The sequence below is a fragment of the Balaenoptera musculus genome, chromosome 4 (assembly GCF_009873245.2).
Source record: "Balaenoptera musculus isolate JJ_BM4_2016_0621 chromosome 4, mBalMus1.pri.v3, whole genome shotgun sequence".
Lineage (NCBI taxonomy): Eukaryota > Metazoa > Chordata > Mammalia > Artiodactyla > Balaenopteridae > Balaenoptera > Balaenoptera musculus.
The window spans coordinates 117,102,642-117,121,134 of record NC_045788.1 but is presented as its reverse complement, the minus strand read 5'-3'; the positions used below and the strand labels follow the sequence as shown (position 1 = coordinate 117,121,134).

General features: G+C 36.7%; 1 protein-coding gene across 3 annotated transcripts in view; it reads right to left on the bottom strand.

Moving 5' to 3' along the window:
* Window positions 1-18,493, bottom strand: part of USP25 (ubiquitin specific peptidase 25) — a 144,992-nt gene that overhangs the window by 58,752 nt on the left and 67,747 nt on the right. For 2 of the 3 annotated variants that reach the window (XM_036851646.1, XM_036851647.1), the window contains exons 8-9: window positions 16,797-16,873; window positions 1,911-1,984 (exon numbers count right to left, since the gene is read on the bottom strand). In XM_036851646.1, the coding sequence (XP_036707541.1) occupies window positions 1,911-1,984; window positions 16,797-16,873 (151 nt within the window). Of the gene's footprint in view, window positions 1-1,907; window positions 1,985-16,796; window positions 16,874-18,493 lie in introns of those variants that run through there. The other variant, XM_036851648.1, reaches the window with a different exon arrangement.

Genomic DNA, 18,493 nt, shown 5'->3' with positions numbered 1-18,493 from the left:
CATATATCTGAGGAACTCACTTTTAAGAACTATGATAAAAAAGTTATAAGCACAAAATTAGGTTCAGGGCCTTAGCCAGGACCCATGGTTAGGCTTCATTAACTTCATGGTAAATCCATGAAATCTGAGTTAAGATCTTTCTCAGAAAATGAAGAGACAAAGAAATTAGATTAGAGGTAGAAAAACTGGAAATTGTTATTGCAGAAAATGGGAAAGAAGACAGTGATTAAACAAAACAAAGATGACTGCCAGGTAGGGTTACAGGCTTGGGACCAGTGAAGCTTAGAGTCACTACAACTTTACGATCCATTATAGTTAACCCATTTGAGTGACCTTCTCCTAGCAACCGTCAGGTTCTCAGTACATGCAGAGAGAAGAGGAATAGTTCCATGAGGGTCAGAGACTAGCCAGAGAGGTGGCGCCAGAAGGGAATGAGGGGAAAGAGCTTTAGAAATGTATAAGGATGATCATAATGGACAAGGAAGGAAGTAAAGCAAAGACTGAGAAGAACAGAATGGAGGGGTCAATGGCCTAGAAATTCTAGAAGAGTTGAAGAAGTTTTGCAATAGAGTACTTTAGTAAACAAACTGAAAATCACCCCTAATTGAGAGTCACTAGTCTAAAAAAAGGCATTAAGAAGATATATGTAAAAATAATAAAGTGTTCTAAAATAAATTGTTAACAAAGCAAACACATAGTTCCCCTGGAAATGTATTAAAATCACATTTATGCAGCACAGTAGCCTTTAAACAACTTACCAAATCCAAGTACGAAGACTTCACTGATTAAGAAATTTTAATAATCACTTTTAAGAATCCAGATAATATAGGTAGAAGTGCTCATGAGAAGTATTATAAATAGTGCCCAGTCACAACCTGATTAGAGCTCCTCTACTGCTATATAGTGTTCTACTTCAAATAAAAACTGGTATGATAGTGTGGACATCCCAAATTGGAATACAATGCACTATATAAAATATTCCACTACTTATATAATGAATATTTAGCATTTGAGGCAAACAAAATGTACTAACACCTCAATATAACCTTTAGGATGTCTGATTAAATCCTGAGTTAGTGTCTACCTTTTTCCAAATCTCAAATTTAAAACTACATTCAAACAAAACTTCATGGGAATCCATCACTTAACATCCTGAAGAAAAATTAATTTCCCAAATTTTATACTTTGGGTGATTTGGGTGAACTTTCAAAAGCTGATGTATAGGGTCATTTGGGAATAACAATTTTTCAAAAATGTATGCTTTGGGACTTAGTAATATTATCACTTGAAGTATATCTTATGAGTCAGTTCCCTGCCCTTGTTAGGAAAGCCAAAGAGTAACTGGTGAGGCCTGGACTTTACGTAACAGGAATAGTATCACTCAACTGATTTTTCAGAAGACAGAGTACAACTCTTTCTTGAAAACTATATTCTGAAGAATTTTATAATCACCCCCAAAATGGAAACCCTGCAATACCCTGACTATGCTAAATTGCTAAGTACAGCTTTCAACATGCATAGACTTGAAACCCTCAAAAACAGTGACCATCACACCAAGCCCAGTATTAAACTCCAATATTATTTTTAAAAGATCCATCAATTGCTCCCTTAATCCCTGTATCCTAACAATTCACAGTATCACAGAACCCGTCCCAGGCAAAGAACATCAGGACAACATTAACTAAGTACCAAGTAGCATGTGACAATATACTCTGTACTTTCCTTTACATGCACTCAATTCTTTGCTTTTTATATAAATGATTAGCAGTAACAATGCAGCAGAAACTACTAGACAGAATAAGTCAAATTAAAATTAAAAACCATTCCACAAATAAAGTCACTATCATGACAAAGGAGCTAACAGCTAATAGTATCTCAATTGTAATAAATAAGCAGACGTGTAACTATACCTTCAAGCACTCCCACGGCTAGGAATCTTCCATAGAACAACTCTACCATGGGGTTCTTTGGCTTCTCTTCATCCCTAAAAATCACGTTAAAAATATAAATGTGGTTATAATTCTTAATTTTTAGAACTGTAAATAATAGACTTATAATAATTCTTATCAACTATTAAAAGAACAATAATATATGCCAAGACAATAACATTTATGTGGTTATCATGTGTTTGGCGCTGCGACTTACAGTGTTGGGCCAAGGTACTTAAATTTATTTTCCGTTTCTTCACCTGTCAACTGAGGATAATAATAGTAATGGAACTCACAAGGTTGTTGTAAGGGTTAAAATGAGTTACAATGTGGGACCTCGTTATAAGAAGACCTGAGTAGAGTCTGTATTCACGAAGTGCCTGATCTTTCCATTATCATTTCGATTTTGAACTTTTAGTCTGTACAACACATGCTTATTTGGACTTGTTGGGAAGGAGGGAAAGCCACTCTTAATCAAAATAAATTTCTATAAAATTTTAATAAGTCATTTCCCACATTTACCTAGAAGAATGAACACTAGCCATCAGCAGTGAAGGAGAAAAACACCAGCTTCAACCCAGGTAGCTAAAGAGAAACTCCAATCTTTTATAAAGTTTCATGTTGCTGGTAAAATTAGTCATCTGTGAATTTTCCAAATTCTTTAACATATAAATTTGTTGTTCTTCTTTTTTGCTTGAAGCAAATAGAAACTGACAATTTTTAACTTTTTTTTAACGCTTTGTACCGTGTGGTCTAAAAACACAAAGTTTATTTTGGCCTTGCTGTATAAAAGTATGTTGTATCCACAACTGCAGAGAGATTTTTCTTCATAAATTTTGTGTTTAAATTAGTAAAACTGATTTATTTTAAAAAAGAGAGAAGGACACTATCTGTCTCTTGATATACGTGTTACATTCACCCTCATTTAAACCATAAAATAATTGGTGGGAAGTACTTCACTTAATCTCTGGAACAATCCTTTGAGGTAGTGTGGTGGTCATCAGTGCTATTCAAAAAGATTTCTGTCCCTCTACTTTTAGGTACATACTAAGAAGCACTTTCCCATTTACTTTTTATTGAAATTTGAAAAAAATCTGAACTGTGATAAAATACACACAATATAAAATTTACCACCTTAACCATTTTTAAGTTTACAGTTCGGCAGTGTTAAGTATATTCACACTGTTGTACAACCAACTTCCAGAACTATTTTTCATCTTGAGAAACTGATTAAACAACTCCACATTCCTCCCTCCCGCCAGGCCCTGGCAACCACCATCCTAACTTTCTGTTTCTTTGAGTTTGACGACTACTGACACATCATATAAGTGACATACAGCGTTTGTCTTTTTTGTGACTGGCTTACTTCACTGAGCATCATGTCTTCAAGGTTCATCCGTGTTGTAGCATGTATCAGAGTTTCCTTACTTGTTAAGGACATTCCACTGTATGTGTAACACATTTGTATTTCCATTCATCCATGGACATATCAGTTGCTTTCAACCTTTTGTCTATTGTGCTAATGCTGCTATGAATATGAGTGTGCAAGTATCTCTTTGGGACCCTGCTATCAATTCTTTTGGATATAAATTCAGCAGTAGAATTGCTGGATCATGTGGTTAATTCTTGTTTTTTTTCATCTTTATAGATACAATTGACCAACAAAATTGTAAGGTATTTAAAGTGTACAGTGTGAAGATTTGACATATGTATACACTGTGAAAAGATTCCCTCCATCAAATGATAATTATATTAGTATTAATTTTTTGAGGAACCACCATGTTTTCCACAGCAGCTGCACCATTTTACATTCCCATCAACAGTGCACAAATGTTTCAATTTTTTCACATCTTCATCAACACGTGTTATTTTCTGTTTTGTTTTGGTTTTGGTTTGGTGAGGGTTTTTTTTGTTTTTTGTTTTTTGATAGCAGCCATCCTAATGGGTATGAGGTGCTCCCATTAACTTTGAAGTTAAGTAAACCACATGACTTGCTTTGCACAACAAAATGTGAGTGGAAGTAATGTGTGCCATTTCTGGGCTGTAACTTTGAGAGCCAATATACTTTTCACTGATGTGGTGATCCCAGAATCCTGTGATGAGATGAAGCCTCTGTCAGCGTAAGGCCCTGTCAATGGATGTGCACAGCACCTTGCTCACACTCATTGGGCACAGCTAAGGCTGTGACATAAACCTCTGAAGTTTTGGGGATGTTGCCACAGGATTATCTAGCCCACCCTAAGTAGTAGCAGGTGGCACTCTTACCTCTATTGCACTGGTAATAAAACTGTAGACTACGCTAAGTCACTTGCCCAAACTCACACAACTAGTAAGTGCTCAAACTGAAAAGCAAACTCAAGTCTGCCTCTAAAACCTATGAATCCTTCCACTATGCATACTTAATCTCTGGGCATTTTAACTCTATGAAAACAGTTTATTTCACACCTTATTTTTTACACTGTGACAATAAAAAGGACTTGAGACTGATATGGGGGAGAGGAAGAATCCAAAGATTGTCTCTCTTGATGTAAAAGTCTATGAATCTTTAGACATAAATATTAGTATCTCCATTTCCACACGTCATATTTCCATGTAGAAAAGCAACATTCCTGGTTTCTCTCCTTACTGTCACAGACATACTGCATAGAAAGAGCAGTGACATACCAGGTTGGTGACTTTGGCAGAAGAAACTGGGTAAGAGCTGCTCGACTAATTCTGAATTCTCTTTCCAAATCTTCATATCTGAATTTTGGTCTGCTCTCCACTGACCTGTGGTATGCACACTGACCTTCCCTAAGGAGTCAGACAGACCAATCTTCTAGAAATTGTTTACCCTGTCCTTCTTTGCAACCTCTCAGAGGTCTTACTCTTTACTGTGCATTTAAGCTTTGAATATCAGGTACTAAGACTGTGGTTATCAACAGAAATGTAAGGAACACAAGTGAAGAGCAATTTAAAAGACGTGAGACTTCCATTGATATAACAGAAATGATATACCCACCACTTGCATGAAGAAAAGCTAGATTGACACAAATAGCAAAGGCCAAAAGAAATCACTAAAGAAAACCTGTATCAGGGACACTTGAGCCTTGGGAATTAGGTCGACACAGAAAGAGTTCAGAGATCTAGGGCAACTGATAGAGTAACCTACTCAGTGCTTCCCAATCTTTTTAATGTCATTGGCGCACAGATAATATATGCAGAGAACTCTGGAATAAAACCACATGTTTTCTCATGATAACAGAAACAGGATCAATACCTCCACATACCTATAATCTGGCTTACCATGGCACAACAGCTGGAAAGCTCTGTTCTAGATAGGCAGAGCATAGTGGTTCAAAAAGTTTTAGCTCCATAAACAGTAAAGAAAAAACAAAACTACTGAGAAGTGAATGAGGAGAAGGACATATTTCAAATAAGACAATTTTAGATGAAATGGGAAAGTTCTAGCTTCTTTTAAAAACAGTTTTAGGAAATGGGGAGAGAACTTGTTAGTTACTAGATCAGAAAAGTTGACACTGGGACCCAAAGGAATTTTTCAAAAGTAAATGAGTAATAAGGAAAGATCTCCAAAATCAGAAAAGAATGATCCTTTCAGAAATAACCAGGATTCAGGAAACAGTCAAGTGGCAGTCTTCTAAGGCTAGAGATAAAAAGTAATCAGGGAGTTGTGTTGCAGATAGGTTACTATATGAGCTGCTTATAGAAAATCTGGATAGATTCGAGGAGGAACTAGGGATTTCAGGGTAAAGCATTCAAAGAATTACTGAGAGAACTTCAAAGAGACTCAGTAATCATAGATGGGGATACAGATATTGTTCACATTCTGAGGAAACATGCTCAATAAATTTTGGGGGTTGGAACTCTAAGGAAAAGTATAAGGAACATGAGTTTTACTAAAGAGGAGCCAGGGTGGACAATCATAGATCAAGTCCACACATGGGCTGTCTGCTGGTCTGACAGGACAGAACCCTGGTGGAATTCTGCAACACAAAAGAGGTGAAGGTGGACAATGCATGTTTGAACAATAAATTACTTGGGCATACTCCTAACTCATATTTCACTAGCTCTCATTATGAGGGTCCTATCAAGAAAATACAGAGGAGCAGGTTATACAAAAACAAGTTTATAGGGCAGAAAACAAAGTCAAAAGAAGAGAAAGAGAAGATACTCGTCCATCAAACAGAGCTGGTCCTGAATGAGGTAGAACTAAGAAGCAGGTTAACCTATTAAAAATTCAGCCAAGCCTTCCTTAAAGAAGAATGAAAAAAACGCATATGTAACTGAACCTTAAAGGGCTATCCCGCCCAGAAAAAAAAAAGTAGCAGAAAGAAATATACTCAAGGCCTAGAACTTTCAAAAGCTGAGGAAAGAGCATATCATAGAGATGATGATCTTCACTGGATGCTGGAACTCAGGTTTCAGAAGCATCAACCGCAGATTCAGTTCAGCAATCTGATGGGGAGATTTACCAAATGAAGCTAACCTGAAGAGAAGAAAGAAACTACCTAGAAAGCAGGTTTTACAGGCCTAAGCAATCCCATACCAAAATGCAATGGCAGCAACCACTGGGCACAAAAATATGTTATTAGAAAGAGCTTACATTCAATGCAGCACTGAGGGCCAGCAAACTGAAGCTCGTAAGAAAAATGTAGCTTAAGAGTGCTGGTGGACAGAAAGCAAGGGCACCTGACCAGAGCCGTTAGCATCATAAACTTCTAAACATGCCAAGAAGGAAGTGGCTTTGTTCAATGCCACATTCTCAAGACAGTTTCTAACAGTAGAATTTTTTCCCTCAGATACTGTAGATTTAGCGCCATAATCTAGAGAGATTTCTTCCAACGTTAGTTGTCTAAGACCAATTGGCCCTTAATGACAAGCATCTTGGCAGAACTAAAACCATGATGATTGCCTCCATTTATGACATTATCCAGATTTTCTGCTACAGTCTTTAGCAACAATAACTTGAGTATGGATTGCACTAAGATCTAGGAATATCATAGCTGGACTGAAAGTTAAAGGGTTGAAGTTCTGCTTTTGTTTCAAAATTTTGAAAGTAAGAGATCAATGTTAATCATGTGTCCTAATAATCCTTCAAAATCTAAAATTAGAGTATATGAAATTCTACATCTGAAGGACTGAAAGAACTACACACATACAAGTGAAAGAGAATGCAGGCTTCATCTGAAGAACCTCAACTCAATTCAGGCACAGAAAAGACAGGCCTGTAGTGTAAAGGCTGAACAAACTCAGAAAGTCAAAAATGATTTCTTTTTTGTTAGACTGCAACCAAAGGGCAAAAGAATCTGACTTTTAAGTATAATCTGTTTGGATTTTTCCTTAAAAGATCAAGTGGATATAATTTGGAAACTTATTTTTCCCCTGAGAATTTGAGAACAAATGATGAGGGCTATATAAAATTTTAGAAGCATCTCCTAGTTGCTAACAATATATAATTAGAATATTTTTACTTTAATTCAATCTCATTGCAGACTACGTTATTACGCGTTTTTTGGACAATAAGGCTGGCCATAATTTTAAAATAGAAAAAAAAAAGATACATCTAACTAAGAAAGTAAAAGGCCTGTACTCAGAAAACTAGGAAACTGATGAAAGAAACTGCAGACACAAACAAATGGAAACATATATGGTGCTCATGGATTGGAAGAATTAGTACTGTTAAAACGATCATACTACCCAAAGCAATCTACAGACTCAACGTATCTCTATAAAAATACCAAAGGCAGTTTTCACAACACTAGAACAAATAATTCTAAAATCTGTATGGAAACACAAAAGACCCTGAATACACAAAACAGTCTTGAGAAAAAAGAGCAAAACCAAAAGTATCAAGCTGCCCCTAGTAACCCAGCTGGAACTGGTCTGAGGTGGCACAGGGCCTGTGAGTTTGGTTTTAAGTGCCTGGTGGGAAAGCACATGTAAGTGCAACTCCTTTCTCGGAATGAGAAAATTATTGCTCAGAAAGGCACAACTTGTCTGAGTTTACACACCTAGCTGGCAGATTGGCTAGGACTTGGTTTTTGTCATCAAAGTCAGTGCTCCTTAAGCTATCTAGGAGCAGACAAGATGGCCGAGTAGAAGGACCTGAGCTCACCATCTCACACAAACACCAAAATCACAACTACCTGCTGAACAACCATCGACAAAAAATGACTGAAACCAACCAAAAAAGGATACTCTAGTTCCAAAGACAAGGAAGAAGCCACAATGAGAAGGTAGGAGGGGCGTATTCATGATCAAATCCCACACATGCTGGGTGGGCAACCCACAAACTGGAAAATAATTATACCGCAGAGGTTCTCCCACAGGAAAGAGAGTTCTGAGCCCCACATCAGGCTACCCAGTCTGGGCATCTGGCATTAGGAGGAGGAGCCCCCAGAGCATTTGCTTTGAAGGCCAGCAGGGCTTGATCGTAGGAACTCCACAGGACTGGGGGGAACAGAAATGCCACTCTTGGAGGGTGAACACAAGGTCTTGTGCACACCGGGACCCAGGGGAAAAAGCAGTGACTTCACAGGAGCCTGGGCCAGACCTACCCGCTGGTCTTAGAAGGTCTCCTGGGGATGCGGGGGGCGGCTCTGGCTCACTGCAGAAACAAGGACACTGGTGGCAGAGGTACTGGTGAGTACTCATTGGCGTGAGCTGTCCTGGAGGCCACCATTTTGATGCAAAGATCTGGTCCCACCCAAGAGCCCGTAGGCTCCAGTGCTGGGATGCCGCAGGCCAAACAACCAACAGGGTAGGAACACAGCCCCACCCATCAGCAGACAGGCTGCTTAAAGTTTTCCTGAGCCCACAGCTGCTTCTGAACACACTGCTTGACAGGGCCCTGCTCACCACAGAGACAAGACCCAGCTCCACCCACCAGTGGGCAGGTATCAGTCCCTCCCACCTGGAAGCCTGCACAAGCCTCTTAGACCAGCCTCACCTACCAGGGGTCAGACACCAGAAGCAAGAGGAGCTACAATCCTGCAGCCTGTGACACTGCAAATACAAAGTTAGATAAAATGAGACAGCAGGGGAACATGTTCCAGATGAAGTAACAAGATAAAACCCCAGAAGAACAACTAAGTGAAGTGGAGACAGGCAATCTAACTGAAAAAGAATTCACAGTAATAGTAAAGATGATCCAAGATCTTGGAAAAAGAATGGAAGCACAGACCAAGAAGATATAGGGAATGTTTAACAAGGATCTAGAAGATTTAAAGAACAAACAAACAGAGTTCAACAATACAATATCTGCAATGAAAAACACACTAGAATAAATCAATAGCAGAATAAATGAGGCAGAAGGATGGATAAGTGAGCTGGAACACAGAATGGTGAAAATCACTGCTGTGGAACAGAATAATGAAAAAAGAATAAAAGACATGAGGACAGTTTAAGAGATCTCTGGGACTTTAAATGCACTAACATTCGCATTATAGAGGTCCCATAAGGAGAGGAAAGGGCCTGAGAAAATATTTGAAAAGATAATAGCTGAAAACTTACCTAACATGGGAAAGGAAACAGTCACCCAAGTCCAGGAAGCACAGAGAGTGCCATACAGGATAAACCCAAGGAGGAACACTCCAAGACACATATTAATCAAATTGACAAAAGTTAAAGACAAAGAGAAAATATTAAAAGCAACAAGGGAAAAGCAACAAATAACATACAAGGGAAACCCTATAAGGTTATCAGTTGATTTTTAAGCAGAAATTCTGCAGGCCAGAACGGACTAACACATATATCTAAAGTGATGAAGGGAAAAAAACCTACAAGTATATTCTTATACTTTACCCAGCAAAGCTCTCGTTCAGATTCAAAAGAGAAATCAAAAGCTTTACAGACCAGCAAAAGCTAAGAGAATTCAGCACCACCAAACCTACTTTACAACAAATGCTAAAGGAATTTCTCTAGGTAGAAAAGAAAAGGCCACAACTAGAAACAAGAAAATTACAAATGGGAAAGCTCAGCAGTAAAGGCAAAAATACAGTAAAGGTAGGAAAATATACATACATAAATATGGTATCAAAACCAGCAATTGTGAGAAAAGGTGAGTACAAATATAGAATACTGGAAATGCATTTGAAATTAAGAGACCAGAAACTTAAAACAATCTTGTATATACATATGGACTGCTATATCAAAACTTCATGGCAACCACAAACCAAAAATCTATAATAGATACACACACAAAAAAGAAAAAGCAATACAAACACAACACTAAAGACAGTCATCAAATCACAAGAGAAGAGAACAAAATAGGAAGGGAAGAAAAAAGACCTGCAAAAACAAACCCCAAATAATTAACAAAATGGCAGTAAGTATGTATCGGTAATGACCTTAAACATAAATGGATTAAATGCTCCAACCAAAAGACAGAGACTGGCTGAATGGATGCAAAAACAAGACCCTTATATATGCTGTCTACAAGAGACCCACTTCAGATCTAGGGACACATACAGACTGAAAGTGAGGGGATGGACAAAGGTATTTCATACAAACGGAAATTAAAAGAAAGCTGGAGTTGCAAAATTCATATCAGACAAAACAGACTTTAAAATAAAGACTGGTACAAGAGACAAAGAAGGACATTACATAATAATCAAGGGAAAAATACAAGAAAACAAAACAATTGTAAATATATATGCATCCAACATAGGAGCACCTCAACATAGAAGGCAAATGCTAACAGCCATAAAAGGAGAAATCAACAGTAAAACAATAACAGTGGAGAACATTAACAGCCCACTTACATCAACAGACAGATCATGCAGACAGAAAATCAATAAGGAAGCACAGGCCTTAAATGACACACTAAATCACATAGACTTAATTGATATTTATAGAGCGTTCCATCTGAAAGTAGCAGAATACACAATCTTTTCAAGTGAACATGGAACATTCTCCAGCACAGATCACATGACGAGCCATAAAGCAAGCCTCTATAAATTTGAGATTGAAATCGTATCAAGCATCTTTTCCGACCACGACACTATGAGATCAGACAACAAATACGAGAAAAAACTAAAAAAACACAAACATGTGGAGGCTAAACCATATGCTACTAAATAACCAATGGATCACTGAAGAAGTCAAAGAGGAAATCAAAAAATACCTAGAGATGAATGAAAACGAAAACATGAGGATCCGAAACCTATGGTACATAGTAAAAGCAGTTCTAAGAGGGAAGTTTATAGCAATACAATCTTACCTCAGGAAAGAAGAAACATCCCAAGTAAACAACCTAACCTTACACCTAAAACAACTAGAGAAAGAACAACAAACAAAACTCAAAGTTAGCAGAAGGAAAGAAATCGTAAAGATTAGAACAGAAATAAATAGAGATGAAAAAAACAATAAAAAAGATCAATGAAACTAAAACCTAGCTCTTTGAAAAGACAAACAAAATTGATAACCTTTAGCCAGGCTCATGAAGAAAAAGAGGGTGATGGCTCAAATCAATAAAATTAGAAAAAAACAAAAAAAGGAGAAGTTACAACTGACACCACAGAAATAAAAAGGAGCATAGGAGACTACTCTAAGCAATTATATACCAATAAAATGGAAAACCTAGAAGAAATGGACAAATTCCTATAAAGGTACAATTTAGCAAAACTGAACCAGGAAGAAATAGGAAATATGAACAGACCAATCACAAGCACTAAAATTGAAACTGTGATATAAAAGCTTCCAACAAACAGAAGCCCAGGACCAGATGGCTTCACAGGTGAATTCTATCAAACATTTAGTGAATAGTTAACAAGTATCCTTCTGAAACTATTTCAAAAATTGCAGAGGAAGGAACACTCCAAACTCATTCTATGAGGCCACCATCACCTTGATACCAAAACCAGGCAAAGATGTCACAAAAAAAGAAAACTACAGGCCAATATCACTAATGAACATAGATGCAAAAATCCTCAACAAAATACTAGCAAACTGAATCCAAAAACACATTAAAAGGATTATACACCTTGACCAAGTGGGATTTATCCCAGGGATGCAAGAACTTTTCGATATCTGCAAATCAATCAATGTGATACACCACATTAACAAACTGAAGATTAAAAACCATATGATCATCTCAATAGATGCAGAAAAAGCTTTTGTCAAAATTCAACGCCCATTTATGATAAACACTCTCCAGAAAGTGGGCATAGAGGGAACCTAACTCAACATAATAAAGGCCATGTATGACAAACCCACAGCTAACATCACACTCAATGGTGAAAAACTGAAAGCATTTCCTTTAAGATCAGGAACAAGACAAGGATGTCCACTCTAGCCACTTTTATTCTGCATAATTTTGGAAGCCCTAGCCATGGTAATCAGAGAAGAAAAAGAAATAAAAGGAATCCAAATTGGAATAGAAGTAAAACTGTCACTGTTTGCAGATGACATGATACTATACACAGAAGATCCTAAAGATGGTACCAGAAAACTACTAGAGCTCAGCAATGAATTTGGTAAAGTTGCAGGATTCAAAATTAATACACAAAAATCTGTTGCATTTCTATAAACTAATAACAAAAGATCAGAAAGAGAAATTAGGAAACAATCCCATTTGCCATCGCATCAAAAAGAATAAATTACCTAGGAATAAACCTACCTAAGGAGGCAAAAGACCTGTACTCCGAAAACTATAAGATGCTGATGAAAGAAATTGAAGATGATACAAATAGATGGAAAGATATACCATGTTCTTGGATTGGAGGAATCAACATTGTCAAAATGACTATACTACCCAAGGTAATCTACAGATTCAATGTAATCCCTACCAAATTACAAATGGCATTTTTTGCCCATCTAGAACAAAAAAATCTTAAAACTTGTATGGAAACAAAAGACCCCAAATACCAAAAGCAATTTTGAGAAAGAAAAACTGAGCTGGAGGAATCAGGCTCCCTGACTTGAGCTATAGTAATGAAAACAGTATGGTAATGGCACAAAGAGTGACTTGCAGATCAATGGAACAGGATAGAAAGCCCAGAAATAAACCCATGCACCTACGGCCAATTAATCTATGACAAAGGAGGCAAGAATATACAATGGAGAAAAGACAGTCTCCTCAATAAGTGGTGCTGGGAAAACTGCACAGCTATATACAAAAGAATGAAATTAGAGCATTTGCTAACACCATACAGAAAAGTAAACTCAAAATGGATTAAAGACCTAAATGTAACACCAGATACTATAAAACTCTTAGAGGGAAACATAAGCAGAACACTCTTTGACATAAATCACAGCAAGATCCTTTTTGGATCCACCTCCTAGAGTAATGAAAATTAAAAACAAAAATAAACAAATGGAACCTAATTAAATTTAAAAGGTTTTGCATAGCAAAGGAAACCATAAACAAAATGACAAGACAACCAACAGAATGGAAAAAAATATTTGTAAAAGATGCGACTAACCAGAGATTAATCTCCAAAATACACAGACAGCTCATGCAGCTCAATATCAAAATTAATAATAATAAAAATAATAACCCCATCAAAAAAATGGGCAGATCTAAATAGACATTTCTCCAAAGATGACATACAGATGACCAACACACACAAGAAAAGATGCTCTACCTTGCTAATTATTAGAGAAATGCAAGTCAAAACTACAATGATGTACCTCCTCACACTGGTCAGAATGGCCATCATCAAACAGTCTACAAACAATAAATGCTGGAGAGGGCATGAAGAAAAGGGAACTCTCCTATGTTGTTGGTGGGAATATAAAGTGGTACAGACACTATGGAGAACAGTATGAAGGTTCCTTAAAAAACTAAAAATAGAGCTATCATATGATCCAGCAACCCTACTCCTGGGCATATATCCAGAGAAAACCATACTTCAAAAAGATGCATGCACCCCAATGTTCATTGCAGCACTATTTACAATACCCAAGACATGGAAGCAACCTAAATATCCACTGACAGATGAATGGATAAAGAAGATGTGGTACATAAATACAATGGAATATTACTCAGCCATAAAAAATAATGAAATAATGCCATCTGCAACAACATGAATGGAGTAGAGATTATCATACTAAGTGAAGTAAGTCAGACAAAAACAAGTATCATACAATGTCACTTACATGTGGAATCTAAAAAAATGATACAAATGAACTTTACAAAACAGAAACAGGCTCACAGAAATAGGTAACAAACTTATGGTTACCAAAGGGGAAAGGTGGAGGGGAAGGGATAAATTAGGAGGTTGTGATTAACATATACACACTACTATATATAAAATAGATAATCAACAAGGACCTACTGTATAGCCCAGGGAACTCTAACCAATACTCTGTAATAACCTATATGAGAAAAGAATCTGAAAAAGAATAGATATATGTAAAAAAATTGTTAGCTAAAACCAAGGGTATGATGCTTCCTCATTTCAAACTATACTACAAAGCTATGGAAATCAAAAGAGTATAGTATCAGCACAAAAACAGACAGGTAGATAAATGGAACAGAACAGAGAGCCCAGAAATAAGCCCACACTTACATGCTCACTGAAAGTGAGGGGATGGAAAAAGATATTCCATGCAAATGGAAATCAAAAGAAAGCTGGAGTAGCAATACTTGTATCAGATAAAATAGACTTTAAAATAAAGAATGTTACAAGAGACAAGGAAGGACACTACATAACGATCAAGGGATCAATCCAAGAAGAAGGTATAACAATTATAAATATATACGCACCCAACATAGGAGCACCTCAATACATAAGGCAAATGCTAACAGCTATAAAAGAGGAAATCAACAGTAACACAATAATAGTGGGGGACTTTACACCAATGGACAGATCATCCAGACAGAAAATTAATAAGGAAACACAAGCTTTAAATGACACAATAGACCAGATAGATTTAATTGATATTATAGGACATTCCATCCGAAAACAGCAGATTACACTTTCTTCTCAAGTGCACACGGAACATTCTCCAGGACAGATCACATGTTGGGTCACAAATCAAGCCTCAGTAAATTTAAGAAAATTGAAATCATATCAAGCATCTTTTCTGACCACAACGCTATGAGATTAGAAATAAATTACAGGGAAAAAAATGTAAAAAACACAAGCACATGGAGGCTAAACAAACAAACAAGAAAGACAGCAAACAACAAGCGTTGGCGAAAATGTGGAGAAAAGGGAACCCTCATGCACTCTTGGTGGTAATGTAAATTGGTACAGTCACTATGCCGAACAGTATGGAGGCTGTCAAAAAGTTAAAAATGGAACTACCATATATGATCCAGCAATTCCATTTCTGGATACTTATCCAAAGAAAACAAAAACACTAATTCAAAAAGATATATGCACCGCTAAGTTCATTGCAGCATTATTCACAATAGCTAAGATATAGATGCAACCTAAGTGGCCACTGATAGATAAATGGATAAAGATGTGTGTGTGTGTGTGTGTGTGTGTGTGTGTGTGTATGTATACACATTCCATGTAATATTATTCAGCCATAAAAAAGAATGAAACTTTGCCATTTGTGACAACACGGATAGACCTAGAGGGTATTATGCTAAGTGAAATAAGTCAGACAGAGGAAGACAAATATTGTATCACTTCACTCACATATGGAATCTAAAAAACAAATGAACAAACATAAAACAGAACAGAGTCATAGGTACAGAGAACAAACAGATGGTTGCCAGTAAGAAAGTGGATGGTGGCGGGGGATGAGTGAAGTAGGTGAGGGAAATTAAGAGGTAGAAACTTCTAGTTACAAAATAAGTGAGTCACAGGGATGTACAGCATGGGGAATATAGTCAATAATAATTGAATATCTTTGTATGATGACAAAGGTGGTCAAAAGGTACAAACTTGCAGTCATAAGATAAATAAGTACTGAAATGATTAATACAATTAACACTGCTGTATGTTATATTTGAAATTTGTAAGAATAAATTCTAAGAGTTCTCATCACAAGGGATAAATATTTTTTCTTTTTCTTATATTTTGTATCTATATGAGATGATGGATGTTCACTAAACTTATTGTAGTCATCGTTTTATGATGTATGTAAGTCACATCATTATGCTGTATACTTCAAACTTACACAGTGCTGTTATGTCAATTATATCTCAGTAAAACTGGAAGAAGAACAAATAAAAACAAAAATAGATAAAAAGAGAAGGAAAGAATTTTCAGCCTTGGATTTCTGCCTGTATTCTAGGTGTTAATTTACGTAATGCATCTTGTAGAATAACATCAGAACCTGCGGTGGCAAATCCTAAATGGTCCACCAATGTTTCAGGAAGATGCACAAAGGAACCAATGTTTGGTGTTAGGAGAGTGGCCTCAGAAGAGTGGGAGTAGGACCACCCTGAAAGTGTGTGAATTCCTTCCTTTAAGGAGGTCTGCCCATATATTTTAAATTACCAGAGTCTTAGTGGTTCAACTAAATGGGCACAAAATAAAAAGCCCCAGGGAATGTTAAGGAGAAATTTTACATGGAAGGAATCATGAATGTCCTCACGATTCCATGTAAAAAGATTTCATCAGAATTATTACTCCTGGCATGTTTCCCTACCACTAACCCATTCTTCTTCATGGAATATGACTTCATGGAATAAGAACTGAGGATGTGGGGTTAGCTTTTTCAGAGATCACTTCTGAGATATCTCTCACTAGATTCTGACCTTATATTGGACATCTAAAGCTACCCAACATCTGCAGCCACAAATTCCAAAGAGCTTGTCAATAATACAGATAACATTTAGGTTTCCACACACTTATCTCAGATTCTTATTTCTCTGTTGACAATGAATACATAAGAAAAAAAAAAATGAGTGTTATTTATCGATCTCCTAATTTATCTCCATCACTAAATTTCACAGTAACTTACGTCTCCTCTTCAGCTTTCATTTGGAAGGCATCTTCTAACCAATCTAATAATTTGTGTGTAAACTCACTCACGTCTTGCTGTGGGGGAAAAAAAAAAGTCTTGTTGATATTCGAGCCTACCAATGAAAACACTAAATACTGCAACATAAAACTTACAGCCAGTCTTTTCAAATGTATAATTAACTGACTCCTCACAAAGGTATCATATGAAATGTCTCACATCAAATGCAAGAAATATTTATAACTTAACCAGAGCATAAACTCAGTATTTGAGAAAAACAAGCATTATATTCATAATCATGTAATTGGGTTTCACCTTAGGAGGGAAAAAAATATATGTGTGTGTGTGTGTGTGTGTGTGTGTGTGTGTATATGTGTGTGTGTATATATATATATATATATATATATATATATAAAAATTCAAACTTATCAATGAGATTTTTAAAAAGAGTTATTACCCCCCCACAAAGAGCTCTCTAATGAATCTTTATAAAATGAAGGACCCACATTACCAAAGAGTTCTTCATTATATAAAGATTTATTACTGGCTTCTGTCTTAGAAGGAATATGTGTTTTTAAACAATTCATTTTTTCAATTCAACTGTTAACACACAACTTTTTAAGCCATATCCGATTTTACTAAGATATCTGTTAATTTGGGTAGGTTGAGCCTAATTAATCACTGACTCCCCAACTATCAAGTCTACCACCTCATGAACGTCAAACTGATTCTCCAATCAGAACCAGCACAATCTTCACCTTTTGCCATCTCTTCGGTCCTACATCACCTGACATAGATAAACAGGAATAAGCAGTGGCAGTTGTACTTATCAACTACCATAAAATTCTTTCAACACTCCGACCTGGAGCACAGCAAACAGATTTGTATAGAACCTGCATGGGGAGTGGAGTGGGGTGGGGTGGGCTGGGGGGATAAAGCAACCCTACTATGACTTCCCAAAGACAGATAAATAAGTGTAAGCAATTTGCCTTTATCAAAATAGTCCCAAATATAAAACAAACTTACTATTATACATTTTCACAGCTAGAAGTTTTTTGAAGAGCATCTGGGTCAACCTATTTACCTTTAAAATGTTGAAACTAAGGTCTAGGAAGCTTAAATAAATTGCTCCAAACCCATATAAAGACAACTAAACTTAACACAAAATGCTAGTTATAAACATCCATACCATCTGTAGTGGGTTAAATTGAGGCCTGTCAAAATATATGTCCACTTGGATCCTCAGAATCCGTCTGTATTTGGAATAAGAGTCTTTGCAGATGTAAAGAAGGTACGGATCTCAAGATGAGATCATCCTGGTTTAAGGTAGGCCCTAAATCCAATGATGGGTACTCTTATAAGAGGAAAAAAAAAAAAAAAGAGCAGGCACACAGACATAACAGGGGAAAAGGTCGTGTAAAGATGAAGACAAGAGACTGGCACCACAAGCCAAGGAACACCAGGAGTCACCAGATGGTGGAGGCAAGGAAGGATTCTCCTTGAGAGCCACCGGAGGGAGCACGGCCCTGACAACACCTTTATTTTGAATTTCTGGCTTCTAGAACTATAAGATAATCATTTTCTATTGTCTTGAAATCACTCAGTTTGTGGTAATTTGTTACAGCTGTCCTAGCAAACTAATATAATACTTTAAAATGGCTTTCCATACTTTTCTATAACATTACCCTGCAAGGTTA